The sequence below is a fragment of the Eptatretus burgeri genome, chromosome 5 (assembly GCF_056783735.1).
Source record: "Eptatretus burgeri isolate ZD-2024b chromosome 5, Ebu_testis_v1, whole genome shotgun sequence".
Lineage (NCBI taxonomy): Eukaryota > Metazoa > Chordata > Myxini > Myxiniformes > Myxinidae > Eptatretus > Eptatretus burgeri.
In genome coordinates this window covers 18,883,970-18,909,933 of record NC_140965.1, presented here as the reverse complement: position 1 = coordinate 18,909,933, position 25,964 = coordinate 18,883,970, and the positions used below count along the sequence as shown (strand labels likewise).

The 25,964-nt window shown below is 43.5% G+C and overlaps 1 protein-coding gene across 1 annotated transcript in view; it reads left to right on the top strand.

The window, feature by feature from the left end:
• ATIC (5-aminoimidazole-4-carboxamide ribonucleotide formyltransferase/IMP cyclohydrolase) overlaps window positions 1-24,552 on the top strand; it is a 65,385-nt gene extending 40,833 nt beyond the window's left edge. Inside the window, exons 12-17 of the mRNA XM_085880885.1 lie at window positions 12,196-12,285; window positions 12,777-12,902; window positions 14,079-14,171; window positions 16,757-16,930; window positions 17,736-17,891; window positions 23,998-24,552. Coding sequence (XP_085737011.1) covers window positions 12,196-12,285; window positions 12,777-12,902; window positions 14,079-14,171; window positions 16,757-16,930; window positions 17,736-17,891; window positions 23,998-24,117 — 759 coding nt within the window. The 3' untranslated portion in view covers window positions 24,118-24,552. The remainder of the gene's footprint in view (window positions 1-12,195; window positions 12,286-12,776; window positions 12,903-14,078; window positions 14,172-16,756; window positions 16,931-17,735; window positions 17,892-23,997) is intronic.
• Window positions 24,553-25,964: the final 1,412 nt, after the last annotated feature.

Below are 25,964 nucleotides of genomic sequence, written 5' to 3'. Positions count from 1 at the left end.
TTATGCAGGAGTGTTTTAGGTGTGTGTGATGCTGTTACCTGCACTTCAGCTTGTATTGTAGATTAACATGTAGCAAAATTCTAATTTATTAACTTGACCATGAAATGACCTCATTCTTCATGAAGATAGATGTAAATTGGACAATGATATTTATTGATTATGTGATAAATCCAGCGACTGTCGCACTGACAAATCGACAAGCTGGACGCCAGGGATGATTTTTAACTGATGACCAGAAACTCTTCCATAATGTATGGAAATCCGTATTTTTTTTATAACGACCTGTAAGGAGATTTCTGTATTTTCATCACCAGGAAAACGCGACTCTCTCATGGGGAATTGTGGTGCTTATTCCCATGTGCGGATTTGTTTCTTAACCCATTTCATCTGGATTGGGTGTACGGCCAACACTCCTGTGTTCCGACACGCCATGACCTCGATTATGTAAATTTCTCCCACTGTACGTAGTTTTTTTTTGTTTTTTTACATGAGGTACTTTTACAGAAGTTAGCCGGCTATGGGAGCTTGCAAGCGCAGTTGCCGTGATCAAATGTCAACCAGGCAGGGGAACGTCGCTCTGTCAGTAAATACCATCTGGCCAAAGAAATAGTGTCCATTATATGATTTTCCCATCATCCCTCCCCCCCCCCCCCAACTCTGAACTTCATGGAAATTTCTGAAATGCCTTCTTCATATTACATGAAGTAAATATGTGATTCTGCTGCACACAAGTGCAAAACCTGACGATGTCTGTTGGTCATGGTGAAGTTTGTGGGAAGGGAGAGGGGGACAGGATTTGCTATTCCAGACAGGATAACTGACTCCATTGAATGGCGAGTTAAGATGATGTCCCAACAACATCCCATTGGCCTCGCTGTAAGTGATTCATAAAGCAAGTAAACCCCTTCCTATATCCTGAAACAAAGCAAAATCCTTGTATTCCTCATTGGGATAACACTGCTCACCATTTCATTTTTTTTCATGACACCAAAAATCATATATATATATATATATATATATATATATATATATATATATATATATATATATATATATATATATATATATATATATATATATATATATATATATATATATATATATATATATATATATATATATATTTCTTCTTCTTCTTCTTTCGGCTGCTCCCATTAGGGGTTGCCACAGCGGATCATCCGTATGATCCGCATCGTGATTTGGCACATGTTTTACGCCGGATGCCCTTCCTGACGCAACCCTGGTCGCCTCTTACGACACAGGGATAATGTGTGTATATATATATATATATATATATATATATATATATATATATATATATATATATATATATATATATATACATATACATATATATCATCGACCGAGAATTAACAGGGTCCAACTACACTTTTTTAAAGTTTGAGAAAAATGAAATCAAAAATTCAAAGTGGAATTGCCGCTATCTCATAACATTTTATTTTCATATCGTGTGCTACATAACAGGTACATATAAAGGTTACATAAAATAATCTTACTTAGTTTCCTCTGTTGCCCTTCTACATGGACTTCTTCTAAATTTGAATGAAATGTCAGATAGACCCAGTTAATTCTCGGTCGACGATATATATATATATATAGTCATGCGCCGCATTACGACGTTTCGGTCAACGAAAGATTACACAACGATGGTCGTGATTATACGACGGTGGTCCCATAAGATTGTAATGGAGCTGAAAAATTCCAATCGCCTCGTGATGTCGTAGCCGTCGTAGCACTGCCAGTCGTATAAAAGTACAGTATAGCACATACAATTATGTACAGTACCAAATACTTGATAATGATGATAAACAACTACAGTGTGGCCCCGTTGTAACACGATCGTTGAGGTCTATAAAATGTCATCGCGAAAAAAGCGGGGTCGCGCTAAATCAGGATTCAAGGAAATCAGCGTTCAAATAAACCCAACGTTGACCTAACATCCTAAAACACCCCTATTTTCACCCTATTTGACCCGTTCTTGCACGTTTGCCTTCTATCAAGTAAATTACCTTTGAACTAAAGAATTCCGCGAATAAATCGTTGTTAGTCAAAATTAAAACACAAATTAATTTTTAGTAAAGCTTTTTATGTTGTTAAAACATTCGCACTGTTCAGAAAATATATCACACAACTGACAGGAGCTCGTTTCTTCATTTGTAAATTATAACATCGATGCAATGATTATTTATAAAATCCAAACGCTATTTATTCACCTTTCTATAATCGATGCCAGAGGAGATTGGAAGCAGCCGCTAACAACACACATGACCGTCATGAACAGCACAAAGGTAAAACGAAGTGTCTTCCGTCTCTCTTGGGTGTGTGTTACAATTGCGTACAGTAACATGCTGGAGAGGTTTGTAGTCTTGGAGCAATAGGCTATACCATATAGCCTAGGTCTGTGGTCGGCTATACCATCTCGGTTTGTGTAAGTACACTCCATGATGTTCGCACAATGACGACATCACCTAATGACGCATTTCTCAGAATGTATCCCCGTCGGTAAGTGGCGCATGACTGTGTATATATATGTGTGTGTGTGTGTGTGTGTATATATATGTATATATATGTATATATATATATATATATATATATATATATATATATATATATATATATATATATATATATATATATATATATATATATATTGTTACGGTTGTGGAAATTCACAGAACACCATTCAGGTTCCCCAGAGATCAGTTATGTCGGTAAGTGTGTGTTCCAGGTTAGATTTCCCCACCATTGTATAACGGGAATAATTCGTGTGCCAGGCTGTGCTCTTTGAGTTAGTGTTATTCTTTTCTGTCTTTTATTTTAAACAAACATCTCACCATCTTCTCCACAACCGCCATCATCTCCTCACCATCTTCTCCACATCCGCCATCATCTCCTCACCTTCTTCTCCACAACCGCCATCATCTCCTTACCATCTTCACCACGACCGCGTGAAGACGGTGATTCCTAACACGGCTGCGTTTGACGGCAAGATTGGATCAAAACTGCGAAAGGGGCGGAGCCAGCCGGGGGTGAAGGGTCGAAGGTGAAAGAGCGAGCACCCCCTCCCCCCCCCCGAACCCGATAAAGAGCCGTGCTGAAACGCCGAGAAGCAGTTGAGTTAGTGTGGGGAGCTCGGAGTTGAGTTGAGTGTTGGAGTCTGGAGAGTTGAGTTTGGAGCCTGCAGTCCAGTTGTGCGGTTGAAGAGACACAGAGTCGTCGACAAAGAACGAACGAGTTGGAGAAGAGCGCTGGGAAAGAGCGTTCAAGTTCGCGCTGTGCTGGTGTGGTGGAATCGGGAAGAGAGCTGGAGAGTTCGGAGGTTGGAGTGTGGGCAGAGACATCGAGGGTCGCCCAGCGAGTCACCAAGAGGGTGGCAGGTAGCCCGCTCGGTCTCTCGGAGCCCCTTTGGTCATCCCTGCTCCGAGCAATTATAAAGGCTTACGAGCCGGGTTCTTCCTTTCTTTCTTGGGGTTTGCATGAAAGTCTGTGGCTCCTTGTCCATAAGTAACGAACTGATTAAGTGCATGTACATAATAAATAGATATCGGCTTTGCTCGTGTCTTGTCCCCATCCCCCCATTCATTGCATATGTGCATTTACAAATAAATGTCCCCATTGTTGAATGTCACCTGCTCGTTGCGTCCCTTCCTACATTGACTGCCATGATGCGTTCGGGATATTAGCTGGCTTTTAACGCCTATAAAATAATCGGGTCCGACGGGACTTGGCAATATAAAACCGCTCGGCAATCGCATATGGAACGAGCTGCTTAAGCGGCTCGTTTTCGTGCAGGCTCCGTTGAGGTATAAACTCCCGGCATTTCTGTCCGTGCGAATAATTAGGTACATCGACAATTCGGCGATCGACCCTGTCGCGCGTGGACAGAAGAGTTGGCTGGTTTATGGTGTGTTAAAAAAACACCCGTAGCTGGGTTTCGGCATTGATCCGGAAGCAGCGACTGGATTGCCACGTTCGGTGGGCGCGTGCGGCTGCAATTGGGCTAAAGGCGGTCGTCCGTACGGCGGAGTGGCAAGAAACTACAACTATATATATATATATATATATATATATATATATATATATATATATATATATATATATTATATGGATACAAATAAACACGACATAGTGACCAAAGCTTTTCGTGCTGCACTCTTCAGGGTAAAAATCGAAGGAAGTGAAGGCGTGTGCTTTATACGCAGGTCTCAATAAGGTAGACGCTGATTGGTTCAGCTGTAATGAGAATAACCCTCTAGGACAATATTCTAGAGAATATCCCTCGAAGACCCATGCTGTCCATGGTGCGATCAGCACAACATGAACTTGCCCAGTGGTTGGGAGAGGTACTGCAACCAGTATTGGATTCACTTTCTCATTTCGTGGTTGAGGATTCCTTCACATTTGCAGAATCAATTAGAGCTGAAACACTGACAAGTGAGGACAACATCATGGCATCCTTTGATATTAAAAGCTTGTTCACGAATGTCCCATTGACAGAGACGATCGAGATATGCGCACGTTTGCCGTATCACACCGATCTGGATCAACCGATGATCTCGGAACACGTCTTCGTTGAATTAATGAACACAGCAACAATGGAGGTGGGATTCAGTTTTAACAACATGATGTATGTTCAAACGGACGGTGTGGCCATGGGTTCTCCATTAGGCCCAGCTCTTGCAAATATCTTTGTAGGCTATCATGAAATGCAGAAACTGACTGGTCGGCAAGGTGTCGATTCACCCATCGTATACTATCGGTATGTTGATGACATGTTTGCTTCGTTTGAGTCTCGGACGGCATGTGACAATTTCCAGGTATGGCTCAACACTCTCCATCCAGCGCTGAAGTTTACCACGGAGCTGGAATCGTCATGCACGTTACCGTTTTTGGACGTGTTGGTTGATAGATCCAACCTTGGTTTCACAACATCCATCTACCGGAAGCCGACTTTCACAGGGCAGTGAACTCGGTGGGACTCCTACAGCTCCATGAGGTACAAAATTGCCTTGATCAATATCCTGGTTAACAGAGCACAGAGGATTTGTTCACCTTGTAATCTTCCTGCTGAAATTGACAAAATCATGAATTTAGTCGGTGAGAATGGTTATCCTGAGCATATAGTTAATAGTTACATATACAAGTTTCTAAACACGACAAGAGATCGGCTGATTGGTCCGGACAAATGTCCAGTCTATATCAGGATGCCCTGGAAAGGGCAATCATCACGAAGGTTTGAAGTACAAATCAAACATATTGTGTCCAACACGTTGCTGGCTGTGCAACCCCGAGTAATCTTTACCTCTCGCCGTTTGCTGACGTCAGTCAACAAGGATGTGCGACCCACCTCGCAAACCAGCAATGTTATTTGTGAGTTTAAGTGCCGATGTGAAGCTCGGTACGTGGGCCACACAACACTCAGATTGGCTGATCGGATCAAACGACACGTCCCCTTGGTGATTCTAAGAAACATTGTGAGGATTAGAAATATCCAGCAACCACCGGCCACTGTACCTGCTTCATCTGCCATTGCATAGCACCTGGTTACCAACCCTATCTGTGCAGACCAGCACAATGCAGATATGTTCAGGATATTGAGCCGAGGTCGGAGCTCGTTTCATTTACGTAATATGTTGGAAGCAACCTTCATCCTTACCACTGATCCAATATTATGTCGTCAAAAGGAATTTGTACAATCTCTGTGTCTCTTTCAGCATGGAAAAATCAAGGGAAGTACGATAACAAATGGTGAATGAACCTTTCGGGGAAACACCTCCCCCCTCTCTCAAGGATGTGGTTGCAAACGTCAGTCATCGGCGAACCCTGCTCCCGTCAATGGGAGCTCAAGGTGAAGATGATGAGCCGACCAATGGGCGTTCGGATTGACCGTGACGTCATTACGGCTGAACCAATCAGTGTCTACCTTATTGAGACCTGCGTATAAAACGCACGCCTTCACTTCCTTCTTCACTTGCTGCAATTTTTTTACTGTGAAGAGTGCAGCACGAAAAGCTTCGGTCACTATTATGTCGTGTTTATTTGTATCCATATTAAAGTTCTGTAGTACCAAACATCTGTTTATATGTATGTATGTATGTATATGTATATGTGTATATATATATATATATATATATATATATATATATATATATATATATATATATATATATATATATATATATATATATATATATATATATATATATATATATATATATACATACATATATATATATATATATACATACAGTGGGGAGAACAAGTATTTGATACACTGCCGATTTTGCAGGTTTTCCCACTTACAAAGCACATAGAGGTCTGTAATTTTTATCATCGGTACACTTCAACTGTGAAAGACGTAATCTAAAACAAAAATCCTGAAAATCAAAATGTATGATTTTTAAATAATTAATTTGCATTTTATTGCATGAAATAAGTATTTGATACATCAGAAAAACAGAACTTAATATTTGGTACAAAAACCTTTGTTTGCAATTACAGAGATCAGACATTTCCTGAAGTTCTTAACCAGGTTTGCACAGACTGCAGCAGGGATTTTGGCCCACTCCTCCATACAGATCTTCTCCAGATTCTTCAGGTTTCGGGGCTGTCGCTGGGCAACACAGACTTTCAGCTCCCTCCAAAGATTTTCCATTGGGTTCAGGTCTGGAGACTGGCTCGGCCACTCCAGGACCTTGAGATGCTTCTTACGGAGCCACTCCTGAGTTGCCCTGGCTGTGTGTTTCGGGTCGTTGTCATGCTGGAAGACCCAGCCACGCCCCATCTTCAATGCTCTTGTTGAGGGAAGGAGGTTGTTGGCCAAGATCTCGCGATACATGGCCCCATCCATCCTCCCCTCAACACGGTGCAGTTGTCCTGTCCCCTTTGCAGAAAAGCATCCCCAAAGAATGATGTTTCCACCTCCATGCTTCACGGTTGGGATGGTGTTCTTGGGGTTGTACTCATCCTTCTTCTTCCTCCAAACACGGCGAGTGGAGTTTAAATCAAAAAGCTCTATTTTGGTCTCATCAGACCACAGGACCTTCTCCCATTCCTCCTCTGGATCATCCAGATGGTCATTGGCAAACTTTAGACAGGCCTGGACATGCGCTAGCTTGAGCAGAGGGACCTTGCATGCGCTGCAGGATTTTAATCCATGACGGCGTAGTGTGGTACTTATGGTTTTCTTTGATATTGTGGTCCCAGCTCTCTTCAGGTCATTGACCAGGTCCTGCCGTGTAGTTCTGGGCTGATCCCTCACCTTTCTCATGATCATTGAGGCTCCACGAGGTGAGATCTTGCATGGAGCCCCAGACCGAGGGAGATTGACTGTTATCTTGAACTTCTTCCATTTTCTAATAATTGCGCCAACAGTTGTTGCCTTCTCACCAAGCTGCTTGCCTATTGTCCTGTGGCCCATCCCAGCCTTGTGCAAGTCTACAATTTTGTCCCTGATGTCCTTAGACAGCTCTCTGGTCTTGCCCATTGTGGAGAGGTTGGAGTCTGATTGATTGAGTGTGGACAGCTTTCTTTTATGCAGATAACGATTTCAAACAGGTGCAGTTAATACAGGTAATGAGTGGAGAATGGGAGGGCTTCTTAAAGACAAAACTAACAGGTCTGTGAGAGCTGGAATTCTTACTGGTTGGTAGGTGATCAAATACTTATTTCATGCAATAAAATGCAAATTAATTATTTAAAAATCATACATTTTGATTTTCAGGATTTTTGTTTTAGATTCAGTCTTTCACAGTTGAAGTGTACCTATGATAAAAATTACAGACCTCTACGTGCTTTGTAAGTGGGAAAACCTGCAAAATCGGCAGTGTATCAAATACTTGTTCTCCCCAATATATATATATATATATATATATATATATATATATATATATATATATATATATATATATATATATATATATATATATATATATATATATATGTATGTGTTGTTGGAGCCTGGTGTTGGCGCAGTGGTTAGGGCAGCGGCTTGGGATCCAAAAGGTCCTGAGTTCAAGCCCTGTTGGCCACTGAATTAATAAACCAGGAGGTTGACTCAGCCTGTCATCCTTCCAAGGTTGGCGAAGTGAGTACCAGTGTACTGGGCCGGTGTATACCCCGCTTAAAATAGGTGTACCATATCCCTGTGTCGTAAGAGGCGACCAGGGTTGCGTCAGGAAGGGCATCCGGCATAAAACATGTGCCAAATCACTATGCGGATCATACGGATGATCCGCTGTGGCGACCCCAAAAGGGATAAGCCGAAAGAAGAAGAAGAAGATATATATATGTATATATATATATATGTATATATATGTATGTATATGTATATATATATATATATATATATATATATATATATATATATATATATATATATATATATATATACATGTTGGGTGAGAGGGCCACTGGGGGGGGGGAGGGGGGAGCTATCTCTGTTCCCACCAGACTCCCCGGAATTGTAGGCCGTTGCACATGGATAATTCCGTGACGCAGCCGGTTGCTAACTGACTGTGAACACTAATAACTCAACTGTGTAACCTAGGGTCCTCCCGTCTATGGTTTAACTGGGTTACCTAATAAATCACGTGATTTAATTACCGGGGAACACGCCCTGGGTACGCCTTGTCCGAGCCGGATCACTTTACCGGACCGGATGCAGCCGAACGACACTGCCAAGGATGTACCGGCTAAAAGGGATGGATTCTTGTGAATAAAGCCCCAGCTAAGTTATGATTCTGACCATGCTGGATCAATGAAAGAAAAGATGAAAACGAGCTGGGAACATTTCTAATAATAATTTATTTACAAGCAGGTGAGGAAAGGTTTGTGGTACATTGAATAGTTTTATTGGTGTGTATAATGCAGGGATAGAAAGAAGCGTGAGGTGCAACAATGTACAAGCAACTTACAAAAGCAGACACAGAGCAGACTTAACCCGAAATAATAATAATCTTCTGCAATCTTAACTTTCGAGGACAGGTGCCAGGACACACACACACACACACACACACACACACACACACACACACCAATAGAGAGGAGATGAGGCTAAAGGTCTCTGAATACCTTGCCCGATTGCACCACCAATACGTTTTTGGGGGATGCTCTGCTGGGTGATACCTCCCTGACAGCTGGCGCACCGTTTCTTGCTTCGTGCAGCTAGCGTCGGTCCAGAGAATGAGACGCAACCGTCAGGCGTGAAGGGAGGGACTTGGGTCGAGAAGGCGGAGTCTAGAGCGAGTGGGCGGAGTGCTAGATGGGACCAGGTGGGTGGGTGGAGATGGCGGAGAAGTGGAGGCAGAGTCGCAGGTGATGACAGAAGGCGAGTTGGAGATCCAGTGCGTGAGGGAGAGATGGCGGCTTCGCGATCCGCCTTTTATAAACCCCGCGGTGCGGGCGTGGTGGGTGGGGGGGGGACCCCGAAGCGATGCGTCGTCACCCGAATCGGGTGCTCTGGTTGGCCCTGGCCCCCGCGCTGCCCGGCCACGTTGACTGGAAGCGGCTCCACTACACTTCCGGCAAGATGACCCCAAGTTGTGAAATCGTCTCACTCCGAGCCCCATGATATGAATCACCCTGCACCGAACTCCGCGACATGAATTGCCTTGCACCGATCTCACGGACCGTGCCCCGATAACCGGCCGAGGGTGGCGTTGGTCCCGCATGCCCGCCCGGGCACCCCCAATTAGCCCTGGTCAATGTGCCTCCTCCGTGATGCGCCATGCGGCCCGAGTTGTACAGCACGCCCCTGCCTGATCGTGACTTCGGCAGCCCGAGAGGCTCGAAGCTGTCTCCATCCGTGGGAAACACCCATGGCAGCCAACGAGGATCGACGGTAAGGTGTTATGGCAAACCCATGCTCAGACAGTAAGATGTGTGCCATTCGCGCCCTCCTCTGTACGATAGTGTCACGAGTGGTGCATGGGTCTACCTTCGAGCATGGTGCGCGCGGATCCGCCATTAAGCACGTGGCCAGCGCACTGGTCCGCCCGATTCTGTTATCGTGTGCGCGGGGCAAACCCGATCTGTCATGAATTGAGGGAAACGATCGGATATAATAATTAGATGGGGGATATGGAGGTAAAAGAAGATGCCGATATAATGAAATCTAGAAATGGGTTGAAAAGAACGAGCCGCTAGTATCTTGCACACTTGTGTTCCGTACAACGTGGCGTGGTTGTTTTTCCATTATCGGCCTCTGACGATATAGTTGTTGGCACCAAGCTGCCAGCCATGCTCTTGCTGATATTGGGTCATTTGCTTCTGTGTTGTGAAAAACAACATCCGTGCAGCCTCTTTAAGAGATATTCGTTCGTATGCCTTTTCAATGCAACCAGCAATCTCATCCCAGATCATCGGAATCGTCAGACGATTATCTCGAGCTTGTGGCAGAGGTTCCTTCGAGGGTATCGCCGGTTCCTCACAGCTGCGCTGTCGATGCTCGTGTGGTGTTGTTGTGGCATTCGATCCCCCTCCCCCGGCCGCGGCACGTGCCGCACGTGTTGGCCTCCGCGAGAACCCTACTTCAGATTTACCTTAGGAATAAGCAGAAAAGAAGAGCAGAAATGGAGTTTGTGGTGTAAACAGATCTAGCTATGAGGTCCACACAACACACTGTCCTGTTGTCCCGTGAGACAAAAGGGAAGGGACTATCTAAACGTATCCATCCATTGGGACCATACTCTGTGCAGAGTGTTGGTGCTGCTTAAGCAGTGTCCTTGGCTATTGGACACAATCCTGGACGGGTCGCCACTCCGACACAGGATACCAGCATGCTGGCATTCATTTTGCCGACCTCAGGAGGATGCCAGGCAGAGTCAACCCCACCTGGTATTAATTCAACAGCCGAATGGGATTTGAACTCAGGATCATCGGATCCCAAGCCCACCACCCTAATCATTAAGCCAACAGCAGGCATATTTAAACGTATATTATTGGAATAACTGTCTCGGGACCACTGTATGATGGTTGCTATTGCTTTGGAGGGATGCGGTTCCCAGAACCGCAACAACAACAACAACAACAACAAAAATATACACACACATGCGCGAATGCCATCTCTCCGCCTGAATGTCTTGCCCACCCTGAAACACTAAAATGCTCCTCGGAGAGAAAAAGTAAAGTGAAAGTTTCTTCAAATTACTCCAAACCTCCAGGAAAATTATAACAAAACTTTCAATCAGACAAAAATTATTGGATCCTCGTGGAGGATCTCTAGGTCTTACTCACGTTGTTGTTCTTGTGGACTTTTTTGTTTCACAGCCCACAGTTTTCATCGAAACTTCCTGAAACTTGGCGTATATATGTAAAAATACTCTGCACAGACAGTAACCATCTCCGATTTTGAAAATTCCTCCGAGAAAAAAAAGTTATGACGTCAAAATATCTCCGCTAATGGAAATCGCCTAAAAAATTATCTCAAACTAGGCAAGCTTTTTGAATTCTGTTTGCGGGAATCGAACGGGGCATTAGCAGAGATTAATTACCACTCATATGATGCATCACTGTGACGTCATATCAATTTTTATGACGTCATTCCTATTTTTTGACATTTTTTGTTTCACAACCCAGAGTTTTCATTGGATCTTCGTGAAACTTGCCATGTATATGCAGAAAGCCCACAGCGCAGACAGTAACCATCTCCGATTTTGGAAATTCTTCCTAGAAAAAAAGTTGACGTCATAATATCGCCGCTAATGGAAATCGCCGATGCCATTATCTCCGAAACTAGGCAAGCTGTTTGAATTCTGTTTGCGGGAATCAAGCCGGGCATTAGCACAGATAATTTATCGCAAACCTGATACATCACAATGACGTCATATTCGTTTTTATGACGTCATCATTAAGAGGACGAGGATCTTAGCTCATTTGAGCTTGTTTTACCCAGGTCGTGTGTGTGGGCAACAGGGTGGGTGCCACAAGGCTGGTCTACCTCGATCATCATGATTTTTTTTTCCTTTGCTCTGAAGACTTGTTTGGTGCCACTAAAGGTTCACATGTTGAGGTGTACTGAAGAACACAAGATTGTTTATGAATTGAGGGACAAAATGCAAGAAAAAAAATAATAAACCACATCGTTGCATCTCTTGGTTTGGTTGAAAAAAAAATCACAGCCGAGTGGAAAATAGCCTTTTCCATCTGCCGTTCTGAAAGGTTGCTGTGCTTCAGGTGTCCGACGGAATCATCGCACCGTGCTACGAGAAAGAGGCTTTGGAACTCTTGTCGAAGAAGAAAAATGGTGCTTACTGCATTTTACAGGTATGCTTCATTGTGTTCTGCCTTAAGTTTTAGTTTGTTACCTCTGCCACCGAAGGTGAAGCAGGTTATGTTTGTATGTGTGTTTGTTTGTTTGTGTGCACGATGTCACAAAAAGTTGGGGACGGATTCGGATTAAACTAGGTGGACAGGTTGAGTGTGTGGCAAGGACAAATTGATTCGATGTTGGTGAAGATCCGAATCCACATCTCGTTATGGGAATTATTTAATATTAAAGTGATTCTTCACCATTTGAGAGATCGGGCCAAAACCGATATAGTAGTGTATAGCATGATATTTCAAAAATGTATTGGGCCCGATATGTTCTCGTGGATCAGGCATTACGTGGCGGAGGTATGTGCTCCACCGAGTGCCCTTCTTGTTTTTGTTGTATTGATGGGTGTGTGTGTGTGTGCTGTGTGCTGTGTGTGTGTGTGTGTGTGTGTGTGTGTGTGTGTGTGTGTGTGTGTGTGTGCTGTGTGCTGTGTGTGTAGGTCGATGAAGCCTACAAGCCCCCTCCGATGGAAACGAAGACCGTGTTCGGCTTGATGCTTCAGCAGAAGCGCAACGATGCTGTCATCGACAGCGCCACGTTTGTGAACGTCGTAACTTCACACAAGGTAAACATGCATGTCGATCGAATGTTGTGGTGACTCGTTCAATTGCCGATGCTCTTTGTGACACCGATAATCAAATTTTCACAACTTCAACACACTCTCCGTTTAACTCCGGTGCACCTCATTAGCAATTGAGGGAGTATTTGTCTGTACTTTGTGCACACTTTGTGGTGCTTCACACTGAGCCAGGCAGATTCACTCATTCTCTGTGACGAGCAAGTTGGCCGTGCCTGCGCACGATTCCAAACGGCGTAGGGATGAGGAGGAAAAAATGCAAATGCAATCTTGTGTCATCAAGCCGACAAGTTGGGAGGAACCAATTCATATTTCTTGCCACGTCTGATGTCATTTAAATGCTCTAATGGTGGTGAGGTGCTCTATTTGAAACTGTTTGTTTGATTACATGTAGATTTTTGATCCAAGGAAAACCTCAGACAACTGTTCCCCCTGCCGGCTTATTTCCTGGTTTGGAGACCTTCCTTTTCCTCCAAGATCTCCAGATTTAACAGCCCCAGGGTTTTTTAATTTTTTTTATTTTTTTTCTTCTCTGGGGCTACGTGAAGGACAAGGTATACCGTACAAAACCCAGGACCTTACAGGAATTAAAGGACAATATTTGGAGAGAAATCCTTAACATTCATTTGGTAACACCAGCATCAGTGACGGAGTGCGCTGTGCAGCGGGCACAATTTTGTGTGGATGCCCGTGGCGGTCCGTTACTCTTACTGGATTTGATTTCCACGAAATAAATTGTGAATAATCTCAAAAGTGTGTTCTTTCATTTCCATCTTGTTTATTCAGTACAACATACTTCTGATTTACTACCTTGCTATTTGAAATAGCCATGACTTCTGGCGGTCCATGTATCATTTGCAATTTTCCTTCAGTTTATTTTTAGTGTCACATTTACAAAGACAACGTTGATGACAATGAATGTAGTAAATTCTCCCTCAATTCAACTTTTTTTTTTTGTTGTTGTTGAACTTTCATTTTGTGTAAGATTCGACGTAGGTTTGATCATCAATGGTAAGTATGTACCCAAGTACTTCTCGGAGATGAAACGACACGGATTAATGTGCAAATGCTCCACCAAACCTTGACAGCACGAGTCGTTGTGGTTGTTTGAACAGGTGGTTCATGAGTTGACGTAGACTAAACGTTGGTATTTTGTTCCTCCAGCTTTCACAAGAAGCGATTCGAGATTTGACGGTGGCCACGATTGCAGTGAAATACACGCAGTCAAACTCCGTGTGCTATGCTAAGAATGGACAGGTATGCCATTGAACTGCACGCACACCTGGAGAGCGCAACGTCTGTTGTCTCGTTTCACATGAACATTTTCCAATAATGTTTCTGCAATGATTGCGCTTAACCGAGGAAATCCTGTGCTTTTAATACATAATCGAGCTCTGCGTCGTTCCCACTCTCAGGCCAGGGTCTCTTTGTTTTGTATTGCAAAATTATATTTGCATGCTCTCTGGTTTCTGAGTGGACTATCTCCATGGCTGTCACTCCAAAGCGAATGCGCACTTACCTCGGAGCTGTCCGTCTAGTCTGGGTTTGATTCCCGACCTGCAGGGCGAGGCATCCACATGTGGCACCGTCCTTTGGAGGTGAAGCCAAGCCTGGTATCCTGCCTGCCAAGAGAAGTTGGTGGACGTTGAAGATCCCATGACATCTTTCATCATGAAGAGAAAGCAATTGCATGCTCTTACCCCAAATAAATTTCAAATTCCTGGCCTAATACGCATTGGTACCGAAAACGTTTTATTTATTTCTAAAATATGACTTGAACTATTAATTGTGTAACCATTTTCTTTCCTCTGCATGGGTTGCAATCAAAACGTACCTTTATTTCATGATGTAGAAGACACGTTTTTCAATCTTCAAATGTACACCAGAGGCCTGAAGCACTCGAGTTTCTCCCGAACACCCAGTCCTGAGGCCGCTGACCACAGGTCCAACGGTCCAACTCCACGATCCAACGGGCTGTAGTTCTTACACAGCCGTAGCTGCTTGACTTCGATTACCGACCTAGCAGGGTTACACTTCGATGTTTCCGCGATACCTTTCGGTTGGCACAACAACCTAACTGGAAGCCACACCCTCGGTGCCGCACCTGGTGATCTTCTGCCTAGCGGAACAAGTAGGTGCAGCACCAGCTGAAAAAAGCAAATCTGGCAGGGTACAACTTCGTGTAACTACGCGTATACACTGTCTTGGACCAATGAAGGAAAGGACAATCGAAACAGATTTGACATAATGTAACAACCAACACACAAACAAGTAAGCAATCATTTCAAAGCTCGTTTCTACAGGCAAGAAGCAAAAAGCCCAAAAGAGCAGATTTAACCCTCACATGTATTCTTAGCCAATCTTATTTACACAAAAGACACTTGGCCATCATTCAATCTGGGGAGAAGAAGTAAACAAAAATATCTTTAAAAAGTATGGAGTGTGGGGTTGATTCCTTCCATCACCTCACACAGCCCAAGAGGGCTGTGCCAGTCCAAATATACTGGTGGAGGGGGGGAAAGGGATGGGGAAGATGGGTACCTTTATTTATAGTGGAGTGGCAATGCGGTGCCATGGGATGCGGAGCCGCGTCTCTGAGGCATCCAGATCCAGTAGGCAAATCCTCTCCGGGGTGCAAGATATGTGACCTTGAAGCAGCTACGGGACCAGCAGCTCCCCACGAATGCCGGACAAGCTCTTTGGCAGCTCTGTCCATGCACTCCCTTGGGCTTCTTCTTCCTCGCTGAATATAGCTTTCTCGGACAAGGATGAGGAACAGCTCCGAGGCAACTCTGCTCCGTAGACACTCTATCCTCTTCCGCCTCTCCTCTGCACTCTGCACACCTGTCTGCTCCTCTCCGGACATGGACAAGGACCAGCTCTGTGCTCCTTTCTCGTCACAAGACAAAGCTTTCTCCCGTCTTGTCTTGTGCGAGTCTCACTCTCATTGGTGCCCATCCGATGTGGGTGTGTCCATGACGCGGGTTGTGGAAAAATGCCACTGTTTCTGAGGGATCTTCAACGCAGTCCTCGCCCCTCCCTGCGCACGAACATTTCAGTCTGCGGCACGCACTGTATCATATGTACGCGAGATGTGCCGCACTTTATTACGTATGGGAAAAGCGTTGCACTTCGTGCCACAGACATGCACGTGAGAAGGGATCAAAGTCCAACGCGGTGAAGGTAATCCGATCAGCGCGAAGGATTAATGACCACAGACAGACCGAGGGAAGACCCGACCGGCTGCGGGGTTAAATGAAAGACTGATTGGGGGGGGGGGGTGAATGAAGGGTTGTTGAATTGAGGTTTTGTGAAAGGGATTATTGGAGGATTGAGAAAGGCAGAGGGGGGATTGTTGGAACGGACCGATGGGGTGAAGGAGAGATAGTAATTAGCAGAGGGTTTGGACTGGACCAATGGGGGTATTGAAAGGGTGAAAGGAGCGGAGAGGGAGCGAAGACATCACACCGGTGAAATACAAACCAACCTCAACGCATGCCACCCCAAACCCTTCGACAAGGGGTAAAGGTCTTCCCTACACATGGATTATTGAAACAACTCATCCTCGGGTCTCTTACGTGTCCGTGTATACTCCCCCGGGGTGACTTTCCAAAACCATCACATTGTTACTTTTGCCGACTTGTTATTAATTTTTTATATTTTTTTTAAATAGAGAAATCTCAACTTTGAGAAGAGATGGAATAAGTTCAACGTACCACACACAATAAGAAGGCAGCAATGTTGAATCGAGTAGTTGAGTGTTATTATATATATATATATATATATATATATATATATATATATATATATATATATATAATTATTATCTTTTTTTTTTCCAGGTGATTGGTATTGGTGCTGGACAGCAGTCTCGGATCCACTGCACCCGGCTTGCGGGGGAGAAAGCGCAAAACTGGTGGCTCAGGCAGCACCCACGTGTCGTCTCCATGAAGTTTGCAACTGGGGTGAAACGTGCAGACAAGGCCAATGCCATCGACTTGTTTGTTTCAGGCCTTGTGAGTTGTGCTTGTGCTTCAAAGATATTAATTTCTTTGAAGTTACCACAAATAGCTTTGAGATTTAAAAAAATATATATATATTGCAACGCATGACCTCCGCCACGGAAGGTCTGTCTGTTTTGTGGACGGATTCGGTCAAAATTTAGCGGAGCGTTTGGGTGTGTGACGAGGGCGAATTGATTAAATTTTAGTGAAGATCCGGATACTAGAATTTCTTTTTAAGTGACTCTTGACAATTCAGAGATCGGGCCAAAAAGGATACAGAGAATGACGTCTCAAAAAGTTACGGACGGATTCAGACAAAACTTGGTGGACAGTTTGGGTGTGTGACGAGGAAGAACCGATTCGATGTTGGTGAAGATCTGATTGCAGATCTGACGATTTAAATTATTTTTTTTATTTTTCAAGTGATTCTTCATCATTGACAGATGTGGCCAAAAAACGATTTACAGCATTAAATTTCAAAAAGCTGTGGACGAGTTGTGACGAGAACGAGCCGATTCGGTTTTTGTTCAGGTCCGGATCCAGATCTGGCCCATTGTTGGGATACAAAATGTGAACTGTTCAGCCTGGCAGAGGTACGCGCTCTCCTGAGTGCTGTTCCAGTTGGTATTTGTATCAAGACCTCGACCGAATGCACCAATTTACATTTGTTGTCTGTCTTTGTGGTTTTGGTTACTTCGCAATCGGCCACAATGATTGCAGCTTTGCACCTGTTTTGCCGCAAACTAACTGAGGCGCTCTTCGCTCTGAGCAGTGGGCACGTGCGAGAGCACATTTCTTGCATGTTTTTTCCCTCCAGAGGGCTGATGATTCCACGTGCAGGATGCTGTTTGAAGACGTGCCAGAGCCACTGTCTGTAAAGGAGAGGAGCGAATGGTTGCAGCGTCTGTGCGGAGTCTCTCTCAGTTCCGATGCATTCTTCCCTTTCCGTGATAACATCGATTGTGCGAAACAGGTAAGGGTCATGGAGTCTATTGCTGTTGTATAATGGGCACCCGAAGTTGAAGGCCATATTCTCAGCTTTGTACTCGTACAACATCCTCAACCACGAATGTAGCTATCGGGGGGGGGGGGGCGGGGGGGGGAGAGAGATTGCATATTGGACCAGGTACCAAATTATGAGAGATTGATGGAGGATGGTGGGTTGGAGTGCTTGTTAAAGAATGCTACTTTGTCATGGTAAAAAGTGGAGATGCGTGTGTGTATTTTAAACGTACAAGTGTTCTAGTGTGAAACTCCAACCGTCTTGGTGAGGTTTGTTTATGGGTGATGACAACATCCTGGGTCATGTATATATTTGATTGGTTTAAACTTTAAAGTGGCAAGCAGACAGTGTTGCACATAGCTCTTAAACGGTTGGTTGGTGATTATTATTATTATTATTATTATTATTATTATTATTATTATTTAGTTCGGTCAGTGGTCTTCCAGTTCATCAATGAGCAGGTGACACCTGCTTGCATCTTCTAAAAAAGTCTCCTGAACAGTTTATTTTTGAGCCTCTCTGTTGTTCAATGTTCCTGTCTTGACTGTTCTCAAGTGTCTCATGTATTTTTGTTTCCTTGCCCTGACAAACTTGTACAATTGTTCCGTTATCGGTTCTGTGCGCGACTCGTGTCCATCCTTGTTTTACGTCCCTCCCCTCTCTGCTCTCCATCCTGCTTCTTCAACTCTACCCTCTTGGTTCTGTCCCTCCCGGGTTTCTCCAGAGCTCACATGGTCTACCAGTAACCCTCTTCTTGCGAAATTCCCAAAATCCGAGCTCACTCTTCACCTCCCCTCATTTGTCCCTCTCTTTTCTCTTGCCGGTGGAACCAACTCCCCAGTCTGTTCAGTTCCATTCTTTCATCCAGGTCTCAGACAGCTGTTCACCACTACCCCGGGTCATCCCCGACCCATTATCATGATCTCTTCTCCCTCAAATGACCCCATTTCCAAGCAGGTCCCTTTTTCCGTGTTATTGTGATTTTCACTCTCACTTATAATCTACTGTTGGTGTTTCCCCTTTTCCATTTTGTTCCCCTTCTGTTCTGCTCTCGCTCTTCCATGAGCCTCGATCATGTTTCGAAAAAAGAAAAGAAAAAAAAGATTACTGTTCTTTAAAGGGTGGGGGACATCTGTTGTGCTCATGAGACTTTAGCGTCCTTTGCTTCGTCTCTTGTTCGGTTGTATCTGTCATTCATGTTTTAAAATGTATAGGGAACAATAATGAAAAAAAATTAATTATTTACTCAAAACTTTATCCCTTAATTATTCATTTTTAAAATTCCTTTCATTCCAAGATCAAGGTTCATGAAAAAAAACAAGGTTGTGGAGGATATGAACTGACAGGGCAGCAGGGCAATTATTGGACGCAATGACAAAGAGAGAAAGTGAATATATAAATATATATATATATATATATATATATATATATATATATATATATATATATATATATATATATATATATATATATATATGTATATATATATATATATATGTATATATATATATATATATATATATATATATATATATATATATATATATATATATATATATATAATTCTAGTTGACAAGAAATGCTGAATAAATAAAAAAACGATGAAAACTCTGCTATTCAAAAAGTTTAACACAACCAAATTTAAAATTTCTAGCTCACCTGGACTGTCGTCCAGTGAGCTTGTGCGATCGAGCAGTGTGCATCGGTGAGAGTGAGTGAGTCAATCGGTCCGTAAACACTTCAATCATTATCGCTTGAGCCAAATACACGGTTGTGATGAAACTTGGCCACAAGCTTCATATCTGATGCCTAATGAAGGTTCATTGACCGCATCAAAATCTGCGCTCATTGAGGGGGTTTTGACCCCCACCCTCCCCAAAATAGGTATTTGATCTCTTCTCTGAAACTACACACACGATTTTGATTGAACTTGACGACGAGCTTCATTACCAGTGATGCACCAAAATTTGTTCACGGCAAAAAAAAAAGGATCAGGGTCTTGGTGGGATGTGGGGGTTTGAACCCCCCCCCCCCCAAATAGGTATTTTCTCTTTTCTCCGAAACTACTCACAATTTCAGAGTTTGTTTACAGCCTTTAAAAAAAAAATCATGGTCTAAGGAGGTCTGCAGGAGGTTTGAGTGACTGTTGCTCCGGATCCAGGTGAGTTTCAGGATGTATGATCCTATTTTTTGAAAAAAATCGTGAAGATTTACGAAAAGAGAACCAGAATTAGCACGTGAACAATAAAGCCTGAATTACAAAATGGTTGAAAGCAAATAATTAAAGTGCAAAAAAACCCCCCAGACATCTAAGCAACATGCAAGATGTTCCTTATGTCGAGGCAATTGAAGGTGGAATGGTATAGTGACCCTTAAACTCGCATGCATTTAAGTTCAAATCAAAAAGGTTGCATAAAAATTTCTCGGAATGAATACCAAGTAAAACTAGAAGGGCACTCGGGAGAGCGCATACCTCCGCCACGTAATTCCTGAGCCACAAGAACATATCGGGCCCGATACATTTTTGAACAAGAAAAAGAGCAATCGGAGGTTGCAGACCCTCACCAGGACTTCTTTTGAGTGGTGTATTTTTTTATAGGTTTTAGGGTAAATCCAATGTGGCTGCCAAACCACGTGACCCACGACGTCACATGGGTAAACCTTTTGTTCCTCACGGACAGGCGGTCATACGTGTAGTTTCCCCTCGATCTGTTCAGCCACTTCAGAGAAGAAGATTTTTAGACTTTAAAAAAATATATATATTTTTAAACAATATGGCTGCCGAATCAATTGACTGATGACGTCATGATTTTTAAAATTATTTTCTGTTGACCATTTTATCCCAAGATGACCCTCAAAATTTTTCATAGTGATCGGATATGGCGTTCTACATATACAATTATGACGTCATAACGAGGGCACCAATGACGTATAAAAAAATATTACAGATACACAGGTTTCAGATACACAGAGGTCCAAAGTTTTTCCGTTTTCCAATATGGCGACCACACCACGTGACCGACGATGTCATAATAATCATTCTACATGGGTAGTCACACCAATGGTGAAAATTTCGTCTCAATCCGACAAGCGGTTGTGGACAAACGGACCCAAATGCAATCCCCTCTCCTCTGGCGAGGGTAAATATTATGCTATCTCTCAATGGTGAAGAATCACTTAAAAAATTCTCGTAGTCAGATCCGGATCTTCACCAAAATCTAATCGGTTCGTCCATGTCACACACCCAACCTGTCTACCAACTGTTCATCATCCGGATCCGTCCACAATTTTGAGATATCCTGCACAGAGACAGACAAACAGACAAACAAACAGACAGACAGGGGTGAAAACATAACCTCCTTCACCTTCAGTGGCAGAGATAATCAAGGAATAAATCCTGGCACAAATTGTCAACACCAAAACAATGGTCAGAAAAGAATACAGAAAGAGGTAGGAGGGGCTGAGATACAATGAAGTGAGACAGAGCAGTTAGGCAAGGCAAGACAAAACTGGGTCTTCACCCCATTTGCTCTGGAATTTTTTTTCCTGGCACCACACCACACCCTGGCCTGTCAGGAGAGTGTATCAGCATTGCATACAAATTGGAAAGACACTTGTTCACAACCCAACACAAACGCATCAGGGTTGTGCTGGAAAAGGTTAACGGCGCAACGAGTACCTGAACCTGGCTTGTAAATATGCAATGCTGAAACTCTGAAGCAGTGAGCACTCGGGTCGTGTTCCGCATACCCCTCATGCACATGGTGAACCGCAACCTCGTAGCAGGCCTTAACTTCAGCTAAAATGAGCCTTGTGTTTCTCGGTGATGGCAGCTCTACGAAGCTCCTCATGCTGCCGATGCTCACAAAAACACCTGTGCCATTCCTACACCGCTTGCTCGTGCTGCATGTGGAGATGGTGCCTCCCATACGAGAAATGCTTCTCCACGAGCAGCGAGCTGATGCTCAAGTTCCTCGCAGCATTCCTTAGCTAGGCATTCATTCACGCGTGGATGAACCCGAGGCATAGAGCCCTGCTTTAGCAGCCATTGCGACGGATAGTGAGGGGAAAGAAGGGGAGATGTTCAAGTTTCGCAAGCTCTTCTGGCGTATCCACATCCCTGAAATCCACCGATGCGATCTTCAAGTTCGCCTATTTGGCAGTGATCACGTCACTCGGGGCAGTGCAAGGAAAGAAATATCTCATTCGTTCGATTTGATTTTTGTCATCTTTTTTTTCTGAGCTTCAATCTCACCAGAAAGAGGCTCATTTCACCTCACCTGCCTCAAAGTCCGTGTCCGTTTCTGTATCCATCTCACACAAAATTTCTATATATATATATATGTACCAAACAGTTGTTCCACAAAGGACCAATGTCACCTGGAAGCAAATGCTGTTTTCGCAAATAGTTTCAGAAAGGTTAATGGGTAATAAATATTATTGGTAAGGATAGTGGATGAGATTGTGGTGCATTGCCTGCTTGAAGCTCTGTCGAGAAGACAGTGACAGCACAGCCTCTGGAAGGCAGTTCAACAAATGGGAGAAAGGAGAAACAAAAGTCAACATGTGCAGTTAACCTGGATTTTGGAAGTTTAAACGAAGAGGGTTTGTGGAAGAGCATGTGTATCATGGAGTTGCTGGGGAAGGCCGAAGGACAGAGCAGAAGAGAGGCGATGAAAACCAAGAGGCCATCGACCAATCATGAGAGATCCCAATAATTCTGAGAGTTTGAGATTCCACAGAATTTAGGAGACAGATGTGATGCTGGAGCACCAGCCCATAGCAGAGAGCAATTCCCCCTTGAGCTGCAGACATAGGCCTTGTAGATTGTGAGTAGTTTCTGTGTCTCTTGTTCTTTGTTTAATTCCTCATAAGGAATGTTTTATCCTTCTCGACACCTGATTTTTTTTTTCTTTTTCCCCATTCCCATATCTCTTTTTGTGTCCTTCCCTCCATCCCACTCTTACTTCCTTTGCACTCTTTCCCATATTGCTTCTGCCCCTCCTTACCAAAAGCAAAACCCTATTGTTGCACATAGTTTAAGAAGTACAAGGTTGTTTTTTTTTTAATGGCAATTTAATTGTCCGGTTTTCCACCCTGGCCATCATGATTTTTGTGAGCGTGGGGTGAAAAATGCAGATGCTTGCATCCAGCTGAAACTACCCCCCTTCCATGCAGGTCACTCTCCCCTCCGCTTACTTTGTCAGGCACTCATCGTTCTCCCACCCCACCTTCCTTCCTCCTGTATTCAGACTCTCCAATTCCCCCACCCCTCTTCAACTTTTATTCCCTGCTGATCCTCCCCCCTCCCTTCGGCTGAGACTCTCTTCCTCCTCTCCATCAATCTGTCAGTCTTTGACATCAGAAAGCTTCAAACTAATTTCTCATCTCTGTCCAAGTCATGTCTGTATCTCCTGGCATTATCTGACTTACAGAAACCTCTCATATAGGATAGATGTTACCGATTCATCTTCCTCCATCACTGCTGTCGCCTTCCTATACTTTGACAGACCCAGCTCACATCCTAGTGGTGATAGTGTTGCAGTTTGTTCATAACCTCTTTGCTTCTACCCGCTCCCTTCCCACTCCCACAGAGTATTTTTAGGGTTTTTTCCCCTCTTCATAACTTGTGTGTGTGTGTGTGTGTGTGTGTGTGTGTGTGTGTTCTAACATTCCCCCTCCTGAGCTTTGATGACTCCAGACATGGATACCCTAATATCCACCCATCCCAGTTTGTTCTTTCTTATCTGGAGAGACTTAAATTGCCACCATGTCAGTTGGCTGAGAGTCGGTCCACAAACAACCCTCAACAGTATTGCAGCTGAGGCCTTTTGTGATAAAGCTCCATGATCGTTACCTTTTTTACTCGCATCTCTCCAAATTGCAGTCATTCATCCCCTCCAGCCTGTCCAGCTCCTCTTTCCTCAGAGGCACTGGTTTCATTTCAAACTCAACGTACACAGCTTAGTTGCATGACGATTATTTTGAGATCTGGCATCTTCAGCCACTTCCTTTGCTTGTAACGGAGTTGTATAATCAAACTCACATGAAGTTGATGCTTTAACTGTTTTTGCAGAATGGAGTGCAATTTGTCGTGGCCCCCGCAGGCTCCGTGGCAGACAAGGCAATTATACAGGCTTGTGAGGATCAGGGCATAGCGCTCGTGCATACCAACCTGCGCCTTTTCCACCACTGACTGTGCACTGTTTGGGGATGTCTGCTTTCTCATTGACTTGAATTATAATGTTTCGGAGGCCATCCAAGCCCAGCGCTGTTCGTGATACTCCGAAATCCAAACTGTGAACAAAAGTTCCGACAAAGTAAAACAAACTGCTTGGTTCACTGCAAGGTGTCTCGTGTTCTGTTTTCTAACTACAAAGGTCAAATGTGCTGGGTTTGTTTTTGTAATGGCTACTTTCAGAGCACCCTGCGAGTGATGAGTAAACTGTCATTTTGAAGGTTTTAGGAATTGGTCTCTCCTCGATTTAGCATTTCCCTTCTGTTGCCTTTTTTTGAGGGGCCAGACCTGATGTCTTCCCAATGCCAAATGTTGATTGTAGTGCCTTATTGGGTGTATTCTGCCCAAAAGCTCAATAAAGCTTCATGTTGCTTTGCAGTGTCTGAATCTAAACACACGAATGTGATTTTGTAAAACAAAACGGACCGTTTCCGTTCTTATGTCTTGACTATGATTAGTTCTTGCTTATGGGTAAATCTGAGTTATTCAACCAATTATATAAAGCTTTTGTCACGTCTGTCTCACCCTGAAACAAGAAAACACTCCTTGGAGAGAGAAAAAAAATTCAGTAAAGGTCGCTTCAAATTAATCCAAAGCTATGTGAAATTTTTCTTTTTTTAACCAAGCAGTTGTACACAAGAGATTGCATCTTCACGCATGTAAAGTGCAGATAGTGCAACATTTAGACCCGAGAACTCCCCAGGTAGATGGATCCAATGTGGTGGGGAAGTCCCTTGGCCTCTATGGTCTCCCGATGTGACACCCTTATACTTCTTGTGAGGGTATGTTGAGGATTGTTTTCCAAACCTCTGTTGCTGACACTGAAACAGTTCGTGCAAGGATAACCAATTGCATCAGCAGTATGACAAGGTACATGTTGGCCAACGTGTGGATTGAAGTGGATTATCGTCCGGATGTGCTACGTACCACTAAAGGTGCACGTGTTGAGGTGTACTGAAAAACACAAACTTAATGAATTGCGTGACGAAATGCAAAAAAAAAAACTACATCATCGTATCTTTTGATTTGGTTGTAATAACATTTTAAAACTGGAACGAGACTTTATGGACGGCCTGAACTTCTGTTCCTCAGGCTAAAGTAATCTTCATATAATCCAGAGCAAGTTTATCCAATCGATTAAAAAAAAAAATCAATTTAAAACTCATTTTACCCTTGTTCAAGTACCAGGTGCATACAACTCAACACATTCCTGACTGATCCTCCCAGTTTTGAGCTCTTTTAACCAGTGCAAGAATAACATGATTCCTTTGTTGTTTGTTTGCTTTTCTATCGCATTTTTTTTTACAATGGGCTTCAAGTCAACAATAACATCCTACATTGTCAGTTTTTCCTCTTCATCCTACGAAAATAAGAAAAAAGAAAGTCTTGTCAACAGCTACTCCCACTACACTTCCATAGAAAGAATTGCCAAATCTTTTATTATCCACATTTTCACAATTTAGTCATCACGGCAGAGTATCTTTATACCCGGTACACCGCATGATCCTATAAACACGAATACATTGAATGCCTTTGCATTGGGTTTATTTATTGTTGTTGGCCTCATTCTCTCACTGTGTTGTTTTCAAATCTGCAGGCTGCTTTGCTTTTTCATGTATACAAGCACACTACCTATAGGGGTGATTGTGTCACCCCTCCCCCACCACCACAGTGACACACACACACACATTTTTTACTGTGAGTAAACTCACACATGCAATTCTGCCAACTCAACAAAAAAGCCTCAGCCTTCCCCTCCCAACCCTAAGGCATCAAAGCCTTCAAACTTCCCCCAACCTCCCCCT